This window comes from Vulpes vulpes, chromosome 9, assembly GCF_048418805.1.
Source record: "Vulpes vulpes isolate BD-2025 chromosome 9, VulVul3, whole genome shotgun sequence".
Lineage (NCBI taxonomy): Eukaryota > Metazoa > Chordata > Mammalia > Carnivora > Canidae > Vulpes > Vulpes vulpes.
The window spans coordinates 48,301,062-48,317,819 of NC_132788.1; the positions used below are offsets into that span (position 1 = coordinate 48,301,062).

Consider the following 16,758-nt stretch of genomic DNA (forward strand, 5'->3'; position numbering starts at 1 on the left):
AAATAAAATTTAAAAAAAATAAAAAAAAATGATCCCAAGAAGTTGTTCTGGTTTCTCAAAGCCCAGCAAATTAACTGCAAATTATCAGAGAATGGAAGACTTAGGGCAATGGGTAACTGACAACCAGAGACAAAGAGGAAAAGAGAAACACATACACACAAATAGCATTCCAGAGATTATCTATTTAGGACATTAGTAAATTAGTACATTAATTGTCAAAATATGATGAGAGAACCATTTATGCAATATGTATTTTTTATTGCCTACTATACATCAAGGCATTGTGCTATGTTGAAAATACTACAGTGAATAATTAAACTGGACAATGGTGATAGCAGCAGCTAATTTCCATTGAGTGCTTATCATAAGCCAAGGTTCTATGCTCTGTACATACTTTTCACTCAATCCTGGTGACAACCACATGAGGTATTATGATTTATACACCAATCTTCGAGTTGAGAAAACTGAAGCTTAGTGGTTTATTAACTTGATCATGTAGTTAGAGTGATAAAAGCTGGGATTTGTATTTATGCAGGATTCCTCTAAAGTACTTGCTTTTATACTCTAAAATTCCTAAATTTATACTCTAAAATTCCTAAGTTTATACTCTAAATTCCTCAGGGAACACATAATCTGTCCTCAGCATGTTTACAGTTTAATATCAGCCCAAGAAATAACCAAGCAATTTAAAAAGTGTGTCAGAGCTACAACAGAGGAAAGCACACGAAGATTTAGGGACACAGAGGAGTCCAAATCTCATGGGGCCTGCTGGTCAGATTGGAGGTATTAAAAAAAAAAAAAGCAAAAAACAAAACAAAAAAAAAACAAAAAAAACTTAAAATGTGTCAAAGATTTAATACGAAGTATAACATTGAGTATTTTAAGAAGTCTATAGGAGGCGCATCATTTTCACAAAATGCCACCTTTTAAGTCCTTCTAAAGGGACGACGGAGAAGCCTAACTAAACAAAACCTTTGGAACTTGAAACAGAAGCTGCAGTCAGTGGAACATGAAAATCAAACGCATATCTTAGTGTCACAGTCTGTGCACACAGTACACTCCATCTGACCCGATCCAAAGACAAGAATCCCGCCTCCACACCTGCCTGTCTGTAATATCAAACGCCTATCAAAGGTCAAATGACTCTCTCCTGTAAACCACGGCTCTTCGCCGTCGCCAGACCCGCCGGGGCGTGGATCGCACGCAGGCCTCCCGCCAGCTGCCGCTTTCCACACGGGGCGCACGCAGGGGCCAGTCCCCGGTCGGCGCGCGCCGGGCCCCGCGCCGCCCGCCCGCCCCCGCGCCTCGGTGGATTTCTTTCCCCCGCTCCATTTTAAGGCGGTCGGTGCTCACACCGTCGAAGTTGTCGCCTCTTCCTTCCTCCGTAGTGTCAGATCAGAAATGTCCACGCCCTCCCCCTCTTCCAGCTTCGACCACAAGATCTGAAAAGCCACCGGGAACCCGGAACCCGGAACCCGGGAAGAGAGCGGGAAGAGAGCGGGAAGAGAGAGCGGGAAGAGAGCGCCGTCGCGAGCCGTCGCCGGGGCGCACCACTCCCCGTGGCCGCTGCGGGCGCCGCGCTGTCACGTCACAGGGCGGCGCCCGGGGGCGCGGGAAGGCGACCCGAGCCAGTGCCTGAGCTGGGACCCCATTCATTTTCCCAACCAAAGTGGTGGAGGGGGATGTGCACCAGCTGGTTGGCTGTAAGGAGTAGGGATCTGCTGGCCTTGGTGCTTTTTTAACACTGACCCATGTCTTAGACCTTGTTAAGGGTGAACATTTTTTTTAAATTTTTATTTATTTATGATAGTCACAGAGAGAGAGAGAGAGAGAGAGAAAGAGAGAGAGAGGCAGAGACACAGGCAGAGGGAGAAGCAGGCTCCATGCACCGGGAGCCCGATGTGGGATTCGATCCCGGGACTCCAGGATCGCGCCCTGGGCCAAAGGCAGGCGCCACCCAGGGATCCCCTGAACAGTAGTTCTGGCTGCGCCTTTCTTGCTTCCGTTTACTGCGCACAAGGGTTCTGGCAGGAGCGTCTGAAGAGAACTTGAGAAGGCACTGCCTCAACTGTTTCCAGGACGGATTATTTTGTTTTGCCAAGTGTGGGAATTGTCCCTGGACATAGCTCAAAGCTGCTTACAACAGCCTGAAGTTTCATGCCTGTATTTGTAATCACAAATTTTGCATTTTGCTCCTGCTATTCTGTGCTTTAGTTATCCCTGCTCCCATCCATCTTTGAGTAGGAAGATGGGCTGCCTTTACCTCTGACTTCTCTGGTACACTTTCCATATCCTGAATCAGTTTTAGAAGTGTGAGCACGGGACTGTTTTCTGACAAATCAACACAAGTGCTCCTGTAAAGAGCTGTTTATTCTGCTTACTGTTTCATCTTCAGTGTTGAGAAGAGTGACCCTTGGTAGTGGTCAGTAAATATGTATTGTTTATGCCCATAAGACACTCCTTCAAAGATTTTTTCTTTAAGCATAAAAAGCAAATGTGGTAAATGCTTGTTTCATTTGGTTTATGCTTACCAACATGCTTTTGGAAACTCGATAATTCATGGGAAAAATAGAAAAAACTTTTGGGACCTATGGTTGCTACACTTAAAAGTTTGTATAAAATGGTAAAATGGTCCATTGGATACATGCTGGAACTAAGGCAAGTCTTCAGTTAGAATGTGGGTTTTAAAAGAGAGAAGGGAGATTCTGGAAATTTGGAGACTCTGTACTGGGGGCTGTTTTAAGCACAGGGATGGTTTGGAATTCAATTGTTTGAACTGAGTGTAAGTGTAGTAAGTAGCACACTCTACTGACACTGTTTAATGTCCAAAAGAACAACCCAGATTTATAGGCAAAAGAGAATTTAAAGCATTTTAAAGAGTCAGTTCAAATAAATAGAAATTGAGGGTTATTATGTACAAAGTGATTTGTAAGAGATGGTAAATAGGTTCACTGTTTTAAAAAAACTACAGTTAATTTAAAAAGAAGTATAACATGAAATAATTCTGTCAATTAAATCATGTGGTAAATCTTGTATTCCCACTTTTTTTGCTCAGCCTCAGACAGGTTGTGGGGAGCAAGTTGCAGGTCTCCTCTCAGACACTCACCAGCTTCTATTTCCTGCCTTGATGGCTTTCTTCTTTCTTCTCCAGCCAGAGTTCGTAGTTCTTTCCTCTCATAGACTGAAGGGGTGGGGGTGGGCGTGAGCTGGAGGACAGCAGGGGGATAGTTATGTACTCTTTCAAATCTTTATGATTTACACCTAAACAAAAGCTCTTGAAATATCAAAAGCCAAGAATTAATGTTTTTGTTCTCTGGTTTCTTTGTAGAACCTTGTGCTTCTTTGGATCAGGAGGGTCAAGAATTCTCTCCACCTCCAATGCTACTTCCAGCTCACTACTTTTCCATCCTCATGTAAAAACCACTCCTCTGATATGGATGCCTTTTTAATGTAAAAAAAAAGATTTTAATTCCAGTATAGTTAACTTAGTGTTATCTTAGTTTCAGAGGTACAATATAGTGATTTAACAATTCTATACATTACCCAGTGCTCATCAAAAGTATACTCTTAATCCCCTTCACCTATTTCACCCATTTCCCCACCCATCTTCCCTCTGGTAAACCATTAGTTTGTTCTTTATACTTAATAATCTGACGAGTTGTTTTAGTTGGTCTCTTTTTTGTTCACTTGTTTCTTAAATTCCACTAGTGAAATCATATGGCATTTGTTCTGACTTATTTCACTTTGCATCATACCCTCTAGATCCATTCATGTTGTTGCAAATGGCAAGGTCTTATTCTTTTTTATGACTAAGTAACTTTCCATTATATATACCACGTCTTCTTTATCCATTCATCTATCAATAGGCACTTGGGCTGCTTCCATAATTTGGCTATTATAAATAATGCTGCAGTAAACATAGGGGTGCATATATCTTTTTCAATTAGTGTTTTTGCATTCTTTGGATAAATTCCCAGTAGAATTACTGGATCATTTGGTAGTTCTATTCTTTTTTAGCAATCTCCATGATGTTTTCTACAGTATTTGTACCAGATGCATTCCCACCAAGAGTGCACAAGCATTCCTTTTTCTCCACATCCTTGCCAACACTTGTTTCTTGTGTTTTTGAGTTTCACCATTCTGTCAGGTGGGAGGTATCTCATCCTCACCATCTGCTTTGAAGAAATGTTTGTTCATGTCTTCTACCCATTTTTAATTGGATCATTTGTGTTTTTTTGGTGTTGAGTTACATAAGTTCTTCATATATTTTGAATACTAATCCTTTATCAGATATAATTTGCAAATATCTTCTCCCATTCAGTAAGTTGTCTTTTAGTTTTGTTATTTCCTTTGTGGTGCAGAAGGTTTTTTTTTTTTGTTTGTTTGTTTTTTATTCAGTAGGGTTTTTATGGTTTTATGGCTTCAGGTCTCACATTAAGGTCCATTTTGTTTATTTTTCTGTGTAAGTGGTCCAGTTCTATTCTTTTGCATTATAGCTGCCCAATTTTCCCAGCACCATTTGTGGAGAAATTCTTTCCCCCATTGCATATTCCTGTTTCTTTGTCAAATATTAACCATGTAATCATGAGTTTATTTCTGGGCTCTCTATTCTATCTCACTGAGCTATGAATCTGTTTTTGTGCCATACTATTTGGATTACTATAGCTTTGTAGTACACCTTGAAATCTGGGATTGTGATAACAGTTTTGTTCTTCTTTTTCAAGATTGCTTGGCTATTCAGGGTCTTTTGTGGTTCCATACAAACTTCATTTTGTCCTACTTCTGTGAAAAGTGCTGTTGGTATTTTGATAGGGATTGCATTAAACTTGTAGATTTCTTTGGGTAGTATGGACATGTTAAGAGTATTTGTTATTCCAATCCATGAGCATGGAATATCTTTCCATTTGGTTATGTCATCCTCAATTTGTTTCAATGTTAGAGTTTCCAGAGTACACATCTTTCACCTCCTTGGTTAAATGTATTCCTAGGTATTTTATTTTTGGAGCAATTGTAAATGGCATGCTTTCCTGATGTAACACCATCTACGCCTTCTCCTTGCTTCTACCCAGAGACTTGACAGTCATGCCTTGTCTACTGCCTTTGACATTAAAAGTGGTCTTTCCAACTGAAAGTCTTCCCCACAACCTTGCCCTTCAACTTGCAACTCTCATCGCTTTTATCTCCACTCCACTTCCACAGCTATAAAAACTCTGAATTTGTCATCAGAGTGGCTTTAGCTCAGAAAATTTAAACTCAACAATTGCTGTCTACCAAAACCTCATTCTTTCAGCTCCCAACTCAGTTACTCCCTAAATAGCAATATTTTATTAACTAGGGATATTGTCTGTGGATCCTCTTAAACCTGCAAATGCTGGGACCTTATTCCTTACCATAGAGATCTTGCTTTTTGATAAGCACATTCTCGCAACCTGCTCCTCAGCTGGCTTCCAAATTTGAACAAAATAGATTGGTGTGTGTGTGTGTGTGTGTGTGTGTGTGTGTGTGTGTGCCTATGTAGAGAACACTTTCCATTAGTCTGTTTCCTCCAATGAATAGCTTCCAGGGTGACCAAACTTTTTTCATGTATGACAACTTTTTGCATAGAATACATCTGAAGATATTATTTGGGTTTTTCTCATCTATGTTCTTAAAGACTTTTTAAAATTCATCTTTATCTTTAAATATATTATGAATAGAAAAAAAATTTTGAAGAAAACAAGCTTTCAGAAACAACACAATGTTTTAAGTATTTCTGTTGCTAAACTAAATTCAAAATGGCAATACCCATTAGGAAGTGTGTTTAAACCTGAGTTTGGCAAGAATAGATCAGAGAACTAGTTTCTGTTTAAGTAGAACTTTATTCAGGCTTACCGAAAAAATGAAATATAAAATGATTTCTGCTTAACGCCCTAAGCTTCACTTTTCTTAACTTGCCCTAAAATACTTATGAATACAGAGAAAAAGACAAAAGCTCACACTATCACCAAATCTAAGACTTATGACCTATTTGCTACTAACTTGGGCAATTTTCTACTAACTACCAAACCAATGGAATGGTAATAAAAAGAGAAACTAGCGTTAAGCAGCTGGAAGCAAACGGTATCTATAAATGCCATTTGTCCTTCCTTATCTACCTCTGTTTAAGAAAAATGTCTGGCCTAACAATCACTCTACTGTGTAGGTCCCTCCTTTTTGAGCCTAGTCTATGACCTCTTTCCTTTCATACTCTTCTCTTTTCTTAGAAAAGATCCAACTAAACAGTAACCTCTCTTAACCTCACTGTATCTGCTTCCTATTCCGTAAAATGAAGGTTGCAATAGTGTGTGAATATTATGAGGTTAAAATGAATTAGCCTACATAAAAGCACTTAGAACATTAATGGTTCACAGTAAGCACTACATAAACATTAGCTATGATTATTTCTAGACAGCTGGTGCCTGAAGGTACTCCCAGGAAACTACCCCATATAGCATGAGGGAGGGACAGTCTGTAGAGGCAAAAGGAGGAAAAACCCTGGTAGCAGTCAATATTGAGTACCGTTCTTTTATACACTGTATCTGATATTGTATCAGATATTGTATATTGTATCTTTGATATTGAGTATCAAAGAGCCAAGCAGAGCTTGGTAAAAGTATACACTATACAGTGAAAACTGGGCTAAGCAGCTGTGATTTTTTCAGTTTCACTGGGCCACAGGGTATACACATACTTGGTATATTTTGGAGGTGTCTGCGAGGGTGTTTCTGGATGAGATTAACATTAACATTTCAATCAGTACACCTAGTAAAACAGATTGCCCTCCCAAAGGCAGTGGACCTCATCCAATCAATTGAAGACTTGAATACAACAAAAAAGGTAAGAAGGAACTCCTCCTGCCTTTTTCAGTTGGTATACTAGTCTTTTCTGGCCTTTATACTCAGACTGAAATGGGCTCTTCTTGGGTCTGGAGGCTGCAGGCTTTCAGATTGGAACTTATACCAACAAGTTCACCTAGGTCTTGCGCCTTCAGACTTGTACTAAAACAACAACACATCAGCTCTCCTGGGTCTGCAGCTAACTGAATGGCTACCTTAGGAATTATTCTCAGCCTCCACAATTTTGTGAGTCAATTCCTTGTAATGAAAAAAACAAACAAACAAAAAATTCCTTGTAATGAATCTCTTTATACACACACATGTGTGCACGTGTATATTTATCTCATATACTCTAATGGTTCTGGAACACTCTAATATAGAAGATACTATGATTGTGTCTATATTAATCTGAAAAAGAAACCCACAACCAAGTGAGCAGAGCAGAATGAAGTGAAATGGACAACTAAATACAAATTTAACAAATACATTTGTGACAAATCAATTTTGCTGACCTCTGCTCTAACTTTGTAAACTTTAGCATCCACTATTTGTCATTCCACATCTCAAACTTAAGGCAGAGACTAAATAGAAGCTATTTACCAATTCAATTTTATTTCCACATTATTCCTGGCCTTAGAGAAAGGATCCATCAATTCTAAGTGTTCCCAAAATAAATCCCGTGAATACATTTGAGGCCAAGTAATTCAGAAACAATTTATTCATAAAGAGCACTTTAAAGATAGTTTTGAATGAAGTCTAATAAACTAGCAGCCATTAAAGGTTCAGAAATATTAGAATGGACAACAGCTATGAAAATCAATACCAATCATTTAAAATCAGTAAACAAAAATAAAATGCCACTAGGTATTTACTTATGTATTTGTACCTTATAGGTCTGTGAATGTCCTGTCTTCTGCCAGAGTGGAAACTATTATACCTCACCCACCATGGATTAAGCCTAAAGTCTTCACATTCTTTACCATGATTGTAAATAGAGCTTTTTCTAATAATTTGTTGGTTTTACCATATAAAATCCCAATGACTAAATCCCAAAATAAAAATATATTTACCATTCAAAAAATTGTTCATATTTTTAATAAATATTTAAGCCTTCTGAAATAAAGAAGTAGATATGGTAAAGCAATTTCTTAAAGTACTTTTTTGTCCAATTCAAGTGATGATAATCACTTCAAATTTTAATACATTATCATATACCAAAATTTCCTAGGCTCCTAGATCAATACCAGTTTAAATCCAGAAGACTTGAAAATCTCTTTGTATTCATTCTAAATCAGAAAGACCATTCCACTTCTGAATAAAGAGATAAGCTACCAAACAATTCTATAGACTTCATCTTATTTTCCATGATTAGCCTATTCCCTGTATTGAAAAAGTCTTAAATGTTATCTGAGAATTATTTTAGTTTAGGATTATAGTTGTTTTTAGCTTATATACTGAAAATTGACAAGCACCTAGAAAAAGAAATCCACAATTAGTGCAAAACCAGGAGACAATATTTTAAGTAATTCCTTCCAAGTACAACTAGAGCTAAGGTTACTAAATGCCAAATTTTATGTAAATATATAATTTCCTATCTTGCTTTTTGAAAGACAGCAAATACAAAAATAGCTTAACATTAGGTTTAATGAGGTTTACAGCACATGTATTATTAGTCTTATTTTAACTGCAAAAATATTTTAGCCACATTTAGAAAAAATAAACTTAATGAGAATATAACCCTATATTTCTAAAGGCCAAATGCAAGAATACTGAATCTTCTCCTTGTAAGCAGAATACATGCTATAAAGCTTATGAAATAGTCACTTCATAGGAATGAATACATTTTTAAAACACTGGTTAATCTGTGGGGAATTCCACATTTGCCTATTTAACAAAAATGCATCCACCTTGTAAGGCTTTGGTATAGGTGATTCACAGCACTTCCATCATTTCTCTTTCTTCTTTGCCTCACTCTTCTCTAGGTCCTTTGTCTGCTCACCCGTCTCCCTTTTCATGTTTACATTTGCTCTTCCTTCTTGATTACTCCCTTTAGAATTATCAACTATTTTATAGTCTTCCAGGAGTGTCTGTCCTGTTTCTTTTGCAGTTTTCTTCACCATTGCTTTGATACCAATGTTATCAATATTATAGGCAGTTACACCAACATTGATGGCAGAATCTACTGCATCATGTGTAGCTTCTCCTGCAGTATGCCCATATCTTTAAAAGATTGAAAAAAAGTATAATGAAATTATAAATATAAATTGAGATCTTCTGATTTAGTATTAAGTCCCATGATTAGTATGTTATTCCTGAAAGCAAAATCAAGGGTTATGTTTCAATTTAATTAATAATCTAAAACAGAGTAAAGAATAAAATCAAACTGTGCCAAGGCTGTATTTCTCTTTTAGCAGAAACTGCGTGAAAATACACTCGGGCTAGCTGAGATTAATGTAATAACAACTGTTTGTGTTGAAGAATAAAATGTAAATATAATAAAGATTGTTCATCAGTCACTGTTTCCCTTTTCTAACCCACCCTTTCTGGAAATAGAAAATTTTCAATGAAGCAACTATAGAACACAAAGAATCTAGAGTCACTATAAATGGTTTCAAGTTCTACCTTAACTAGATTTGGTTAGGCCTTTTATTTATTTTTTAAAGAGGGAGTGGGGGTGGGGTGTAAAGGGCAGAAGGAGAGGAAGAGAAAGAATCTTAAGCAGGCTCCACGCCCAGCACAGAGCCTGACAGAGGGCTCAATCTCAAGAGACTGAGATCATGACCTGAACCAAAATAAAGAGTCAGATGCTTAACTAAGCCACCCAAGCGCCCCTGGTTAGGTCTTTTAAAGTATCAGAATCCAAGCTTAGCTTTAAGCAAAGATTCTACAACACTTTCTTCCTCATTCCACTGCAGACTCACTGGCATTCTTGCTGTTCTTTGAACCCATGAAACACACATGTGCCATCTTATTGGAAGTAATTCCTTCCAATAAGTAAGACCTTTTTACTGGCTGGTATCTGCCTAAACTATTCTCACCCAGGAATTCACATGTCTCACTGCCTCACCTTCTTCAAGTCAGTTAATTATTGTCTTCTCACTATCTCACCTATTTTCAACTGCTTTACCCCACATGGTCCATCTGTCAATCTCCTGATAAACTGATAAGCTGTTCTTTTATATTCAATAATTTATCACCTGCTACATAGTATAGAACTTAGTAACTTCCTTTTGATTATCTTGCTAGAATATAAACCCTATTAGAAAACAAACTCTGCCATGTTCATTAATAAATCCTATGTGCTAAGAACACTGCCTGACATTCATTATTTCTTGAATGCTTAAAATGATTAATTCCTCTGCTATCTACCAACAGTTTCTTGAGCATCAAATATATAGCAAAGTGCTTGGGAAATTATACAAGCACTATACAGAAGTAGTTATTATAGACAATTATCAATATCTGTGTTTAGTATCATTTCCATGAGAAAATACAAGTTGAAAGCCTGGGATCCCTTGGTGGCGCAGCGGTTTGGCGCCTGCCTTTGGCCCAGGGCGCGATCCTGGAGACCCGGGATCGAATCCCACGTCGGGCTCCCGGTGCATGGAGCCTGCTTCTCCCTCTGCCTGTGTCTCTGCCTCTCTCTCTCTCTCTCTCTCTCTGTGACTATCATAAATAAATAATTAAAAAAAAAAAAAAGAATTAAAAAAAAAAAAAAACAAGTTGAAAGCCTATACAAAAACACTAAAAATTATCCCATTTTTTTCTCTTACCGTTTTTAAAGTACCAGATTTTTTCTTGCTTAGCAAGCATAAACTAAAAAAAGGCACATTTTATAATTTTCTCTAGGACACACTGAAGATTCTTATATGCTTTGTGACTTATACCTGGATATTTTATACTAACATTGGACCCTTTGAATTCACAAGTCCTCTATTACCATTAGGCTAGCCTGGAACAGTGGTTTGTGATCCTATTAGCTTGTTCATACTTGGGTGTTTATTTTTTTCAATCTCTGTGCTAGAGTGTATCTTACTATGTTATTTATTTTAGAGAGACAGTACAGAGGGAGAGTGTGAGGGAGAAGCGAATTACCTGCTGAGCACGAAGCCCGATGCAGGGTTCAATCCCAGGACCCTGAGATCATCATCTGAGCCAAAGGCAGACACTTAACTGACTGAACCACCCAGGTGCTTCATATACCACTTTTATTTATTTATTTATTTATTTATTTATTTATTTATTTATTTATTTTTAAAAGATTTTATTTATTTATTCATGAGAGACATAGAAAGAGAGAGACAGAGACACGGGCAAAGGGAGAAACAGGCTCCATGCAGGGAGCCTGATGTGGGATTCGATCCCGAGTCTCCAGGACCACACCCTGGGCTGAAGGTGGCACTAAACCGCTGAGCCACCTGGGCTGCCCATATACCACTTTTTAAAAAAGATCTACTTATTTGAGAGAGACAGAGAGCACCTGCGATTGAGGCAGGTGGAGAGGGAAAGAGAATCCTGAAGCTGACTCCTCACTGAGAGCAGAGCCAGACACAGGGCTCAATTCCAGTAACCCAAGATCATGAACTGAAATCAAGAGTCAGATGCTTAACCGACTGAGCTACCCAGGCACCCCCATATCACTCTTGATTGGGGCTTTCTCACCAGTTACCAGACACTGAAGCCTCCTTAACTATTGTTTCCCAGTTCCTGTTGCTTTGCAATTTGCTGGTTTTGCAAGAAGACATGGACCCTTCTGTCAATCATGCCCCCATAAATGCTATTATCAAGTGGCAATGGCTAAGGTTAAATGATAAGAAAGGGGTGGTAGCAGTTTCAGCACTGGAAGAATGACCATGATTTCCAGTTGAGGTTTCTCTTAGGGCTCCTCTTTTCCAGACTATGTGAGCTAAAATGAAGTGACATGGTTAACTTAAGAATTTGGCCATATCAGTGTTTTTGAATAAAGGAAATCCTCCAGATTCAAGAACTTCCACTTCCCCTATTCTACTGATGCAGTTTGATACCTCCAACTGCACTCATGATATTTTTATATGTAACACAATTCCAAAGGCTACATTTTTAGCAGTAATGTACTAAAAAGGCATCTGTGTTGATACACTGATGTTTTGCTTGTTTTCCCATGCAATTCCTGTTAATTTAGGGAACAGTACCAAACTAGGAGTCAAAAAACTACATACTAATACCAATTGTGCCCAAAACTAACCACAAGAAGATTGGTGAAGTATCAACCTCTTCACATCTGATCAATTTCTTCTTTTTTATTACATAAAATGAGATGTACAGATTAAAGCACTTTGAAAATTCCACTATACAAAATGTGTAATTAAAGACCAAATAAAATGGTTTTTAAGCGGTTGTGTTTATTTGCTTTAATGTATCCTAATCTATCACCTCTGCTTCCTAATATGCCTCAGAACCAGTATTCCTGGCAGGTTATCTATTCTTCTCTTCCTTGATAAGTAACTGCTCAGTTCTTTTCTTCATTCAAACTATACACTGTAGATTCAGACTACACTGCTAAAAACTAGAAAGTCTATTTCTGGTAAAAAAAAAAAAAGACAGTATTTTTTTAAAGATATTATTTATTCATGAGAGACAGAGAGAGGCAGATAAAGAGGCAGAGGGAGGAGCAGGCACTGTGGGGAGTGTGATGTGGGACTTGATCCCAGGATCCCGGGATCACACCCTGAACAGAAGGCAAAGCTCAACCACTGAGTCACCCAGGTGTCCTGACAATGTTTATTTATTTACTCCTTAAAAAGTTTAATTACAGCTTATTAGATTTTATATGCCAAGTAACACTACCAATTGAAGAGCAATAAAAATGAATATAAAGTATGCTCTAAATAAGTCAATGAGACTTCATATACAGTTTGAATGAGACTCTTCAGAAATTTCTCCAGGGGAAAAAAAAATTCTCCAGCACATTCAGTAATGTCTACAAAGACAGCATATTGGCAGTGATTCTAGATTTCACTAATTATAACAAAATTTCAGTCATAACAAATTTCAAATAAATCTTCCTAAAATTCAATTTACATGCAACTTTCAAAACTATTCTTGGAAATATTAATATTAAATATTCAAAATAGAAATAGCACCTTCTTAGTCTATCCATCCAAGACAGGTGGGTTGTAGCCAATTTATGAAGGACCTTATAGGTGAATTTAAACTTTATCTTGAAATCCATGGCAATGGCACAACCAAATTTATGTTTCTAGACAGCTCTAACTCAGTTGCATTGTGAATTGTAAGTAAGAGGGAGACAGAGGAACCAGATAGGAAACAAGCTATAAGATAGCTGAGAAATGATGCAGGTCTATTCTACAGTAGTGGTAACAAGCCTGGAGAGAAAAGGATAAATATAAAAAACAAGACTCAGCAAATGAATAGCTGAAGGGCTATGTAGTTGGGATTTACGAAGCATAAAGATTAAGACAAAAACTGGAAACACAAATATGATAGGTTATAACTACAGACACCAGTATAGACAATATCCACAAAGAATAGAAAAGGATTGAGCATAGAGTAAAGCCTTAGAACCAATATTTAATGAATGGATATGGAAGACAACAACTCTGAGAAGTAGTCTGATAAGACAAAATTGAACAGTGAGCTAAATGACAATACTGTTGTGTAAATATAAAGTTCTTAATTTTAGGTACAAATATCAACTGTCCAAAAATAAGATGAATGCCCAGATTTTAAATAAACTTTCTTAAAAAATAAATAAAAAAATAAAAATAAATAAATAAACTTTCATTAAAAAAAAAAGTTTTATGAGTCGATAAAATAACAGCTACTAAAAAGATATCTTTGTCTTGTATTCCCTCTTTGCCAAATGCTAAATATTACCAAACAAGGGATGCAGTCCCACTGTGTTCTACCTGGAAACAACAGAAAACACTACATTCAATTCTGGGTTCCACTTTTAAAAGAATACTGATAAATGAAGGGAACTGGAAACCACAGTACATATAGAATTGTTAAAGGAGCTGGGAGTATTTAGAAGACAATAAAAAGTAAGTAAAGGACATGATAATGTTTAAATACTTGCATAGTTACAGTACAGAAAAGAGAAGGCTGATCTTATATAACTCTTGAATAGATGCTATATAAAACTGGTTTTGAGTAATATGACATCTGCCAAAGAATTAGCTTTAATGAATTTGAATCTGCCCTGTCACCCAGTGCAAATTTAAGGGGAATTTTAATTAAAATTCATTAAATAAACCAATAAAATACCTTTAAAAAAGTAAATTCCTTATAGAAAAACTATTTTACTAAGCTTATTATTCAGAAATGTGTTCTAAGATAACATTTTAGTGAGGGGAAAACAAAAATAGATGTTACTTACTGAAGTTTTATTTTTTTCCTCTCAGCAATTTATTTATGTATTTTTTAAAGGTTTTTTTTTTTAAAGTAATCTCTATACCCAATGTGGGGCTCAAACATAAGACAAGATCAAGAGTCACAATGTCATCTGACTGAGCTAGTCAGGTACCCTATCCTCTAAACAATTTGAAATGGAAAAAAAGGAGTGTAAAGGTGAAATTTAGAAGCTATGGAGAGGAGTAATAAATTATTTAGTAGATACTACACTGCAATTAATATAGTGGGTTGAAGTTACTTAATGCTTTTCATTGTTCCTGTAGGTCTTAATGTTCCTAATTTAAAATAAGAACATTAATGTAATTGACAAAAATAGTCTTAATGAGTAATTCCTACACAATTTACTAAAAATTTAAGAGTAAAATTGATTATACAGATCCTTAGTAAAACATTCATAAGCAATGAACATAATCCTGGATATAATTAAAACCATGAAAGGTATAAACAATATACTTCTGTAACACAATCTGCTTTTAAATATGCCTAAATGAAAAGATAACTTTTGTACTGGCTTGTACCATGAGAGATCAGGTAAAGAAGTACATATAATACATTTGTTTTTTACCTAGGCATAATGCACATAATTATGGCAGATTCAAAATGCTTGGGAGAATAACTTATTATAGGAAATAAGAATACAAATTTTACCTACTACCAGCAGTTGGAGGAGAAAAACAAAAAAAACTTACTCTATCAAATACTTTTCCAAAGTATAAACAAATTTAAATAAATGTAAATTCATAAATATAAAAATATAAATGTATTACTTACATTCATAAATGTAAATTTATATAAATAAATGGGAACTAAATTAAATCAAATAACTTGCTCTTCCATTTCTTCAGTGATAAAAATCATTAAATTATTACTGCTTTAATATTTGCAGTTTCTTCTCTTAAAAGAGAATTTCTACTTCTGGGCCAGATTATTCTTAGGAGAGGAAACAGTATTACAAAAACTCTTTACATCCTCACTACCCCTTCCATCATTCTAATTAAGTTTCTGCTAAGACCAAAGTTAGCTTTATATACAAGCCTACCTAACCAAATTCTCACCTGTTTTTTCATTCCACGAATCTTTGAAGGAAAGGATAAAAAGAACAGCAATACGTACCATAACAAATAAATAAGCTCAGAACCACTGTTAAAAGTCCTTTTTTTCCTATTAGGTTCTCCTCACTAAGGACCAAAAATACAAAATCTATACCAAAACCTTGCTGGTTATGTGAATTCCAAATCTTTAATTAAGCTCTTTAATTGTACTTAAACTTTTTTTTTTTTATTAAATTAGCAAATGGGTAAACCTACTGACTTTTAACATGACTATCTCTAACAAATGATACTGATAATCTAAAAATAATTCACTACTGGCATAAAAGGCACGTCTGACTTTCTTGGGTTCTTGTAACAAAAGAAGAAACTTTTTTTTTTAAATTATGACTGATCCACCAAAGTAAACTCAGAGCCACAACATAAGATGTGTTAGAGATCAAGGCTACAAGTACCAAGAGGGAAGTTGGAAGACTTGGGTTTTATATTGCCACCAAAAGAACTTCAGATCTATTCTGTATTTTCTTTGCCAAATCTTTTGGTCAAATTGACACTTCAAGATGTTATGTTGCTTTGATTCAAAGGTATGCATGCCCCAGATGGAGACCAAATCAACTCAGGTTGGAAATTAAGTTAGTTTTTCCTAAGTCACAGGTAATTTACTACGAGGGAAGAGAATGTAAATGCATGATAGATAGTGGTGGAAAATAACTCTAGATACTAAACCTGCACAGATGTCCCATCAAGGGCAGAGTTGGTTCTTTCACACTGCATGATACAAAGAGACTTGGCTTATATCCTAGTTCTACCACTTAGTAGGGGTATTATCTTTAATGAGGTATTTTAAAGCTCTATGCTTCAGCTTCCTCATTTGTAAAACGGAGATAACAGTGTTAAGGATGAGGGATGTCTGGGTGGCTCAGCTGGCTAAGCATCGGATTCTTGATTTCTGCTGGGGTCATGATCTCAGAGTTGTGAGATGGAGCTTCTGTGCTGGGCATGAAGCCTGCTTAAGATCCTCTTTCTCTCCCTCTCCCATTGCCCCTCCCCCTACCTTTCTTTCTCTCTCTCTCAAAAAAAAAAAAAAAAAAAAGAAAAAAGAAATAGTGTTAGAGGCGTGTGGGTGGCTCAGCTGGTTAAGTGCCAGCCTCTGGCTCAGGTCATGTTCCCATGGTCCTGGAATCAAGCCCCACATCAGGCTCCCTGATCAGCTGGGAGCCTGCTTCTCCTTCTACCTCTCCCTCTGCGTGCTGATCCTCCTGCTTGTGTGCTCTATCAAATAAATAAATAAAATCTTTTAAAAAATTGTGTTAAAGATTAAACATATATTGAAAAGCACTGGACACAATGTCTGGTACAGAAGTATGAACTCAACTGCTTTGAGTGGATAATTAATATAAATAACAGAGTTGAGAATACCATTAATATTACCTTTTTGCTTT

At 36.6% G+C, this 16,758-nt stretch overlaps 1 protein-coding gene across 4 annotated transcripts in view; it reads right to left on the reverse strand.

Annotated features, from left to right (window-relative positions):
* Window positions 1–7,449: 7,449 nt before the first annotated feature.
* Window positions 7,450–16,758, reverse strand: part of SPART (spartin) — a 30,181-nt gene continuing 20,872 nt past the window's right edge. For all 4 annotated transcript variants that reach the window (XM_025996795.2, XM_072720018.1, XM_025996794.2 and 1 more), the window contains one exon: window positions 7,450–9,074. In XM_025996795.2, coding sequence (XP_025852580.1) covers window positions 8,801–9,074 — 274 coding nt within the window. In that variant the 3' untranslated portion in view covers window positions 7,450–8,800. The remainder of the gene's footprint in view (window positions 9,075–16,758) is intronic.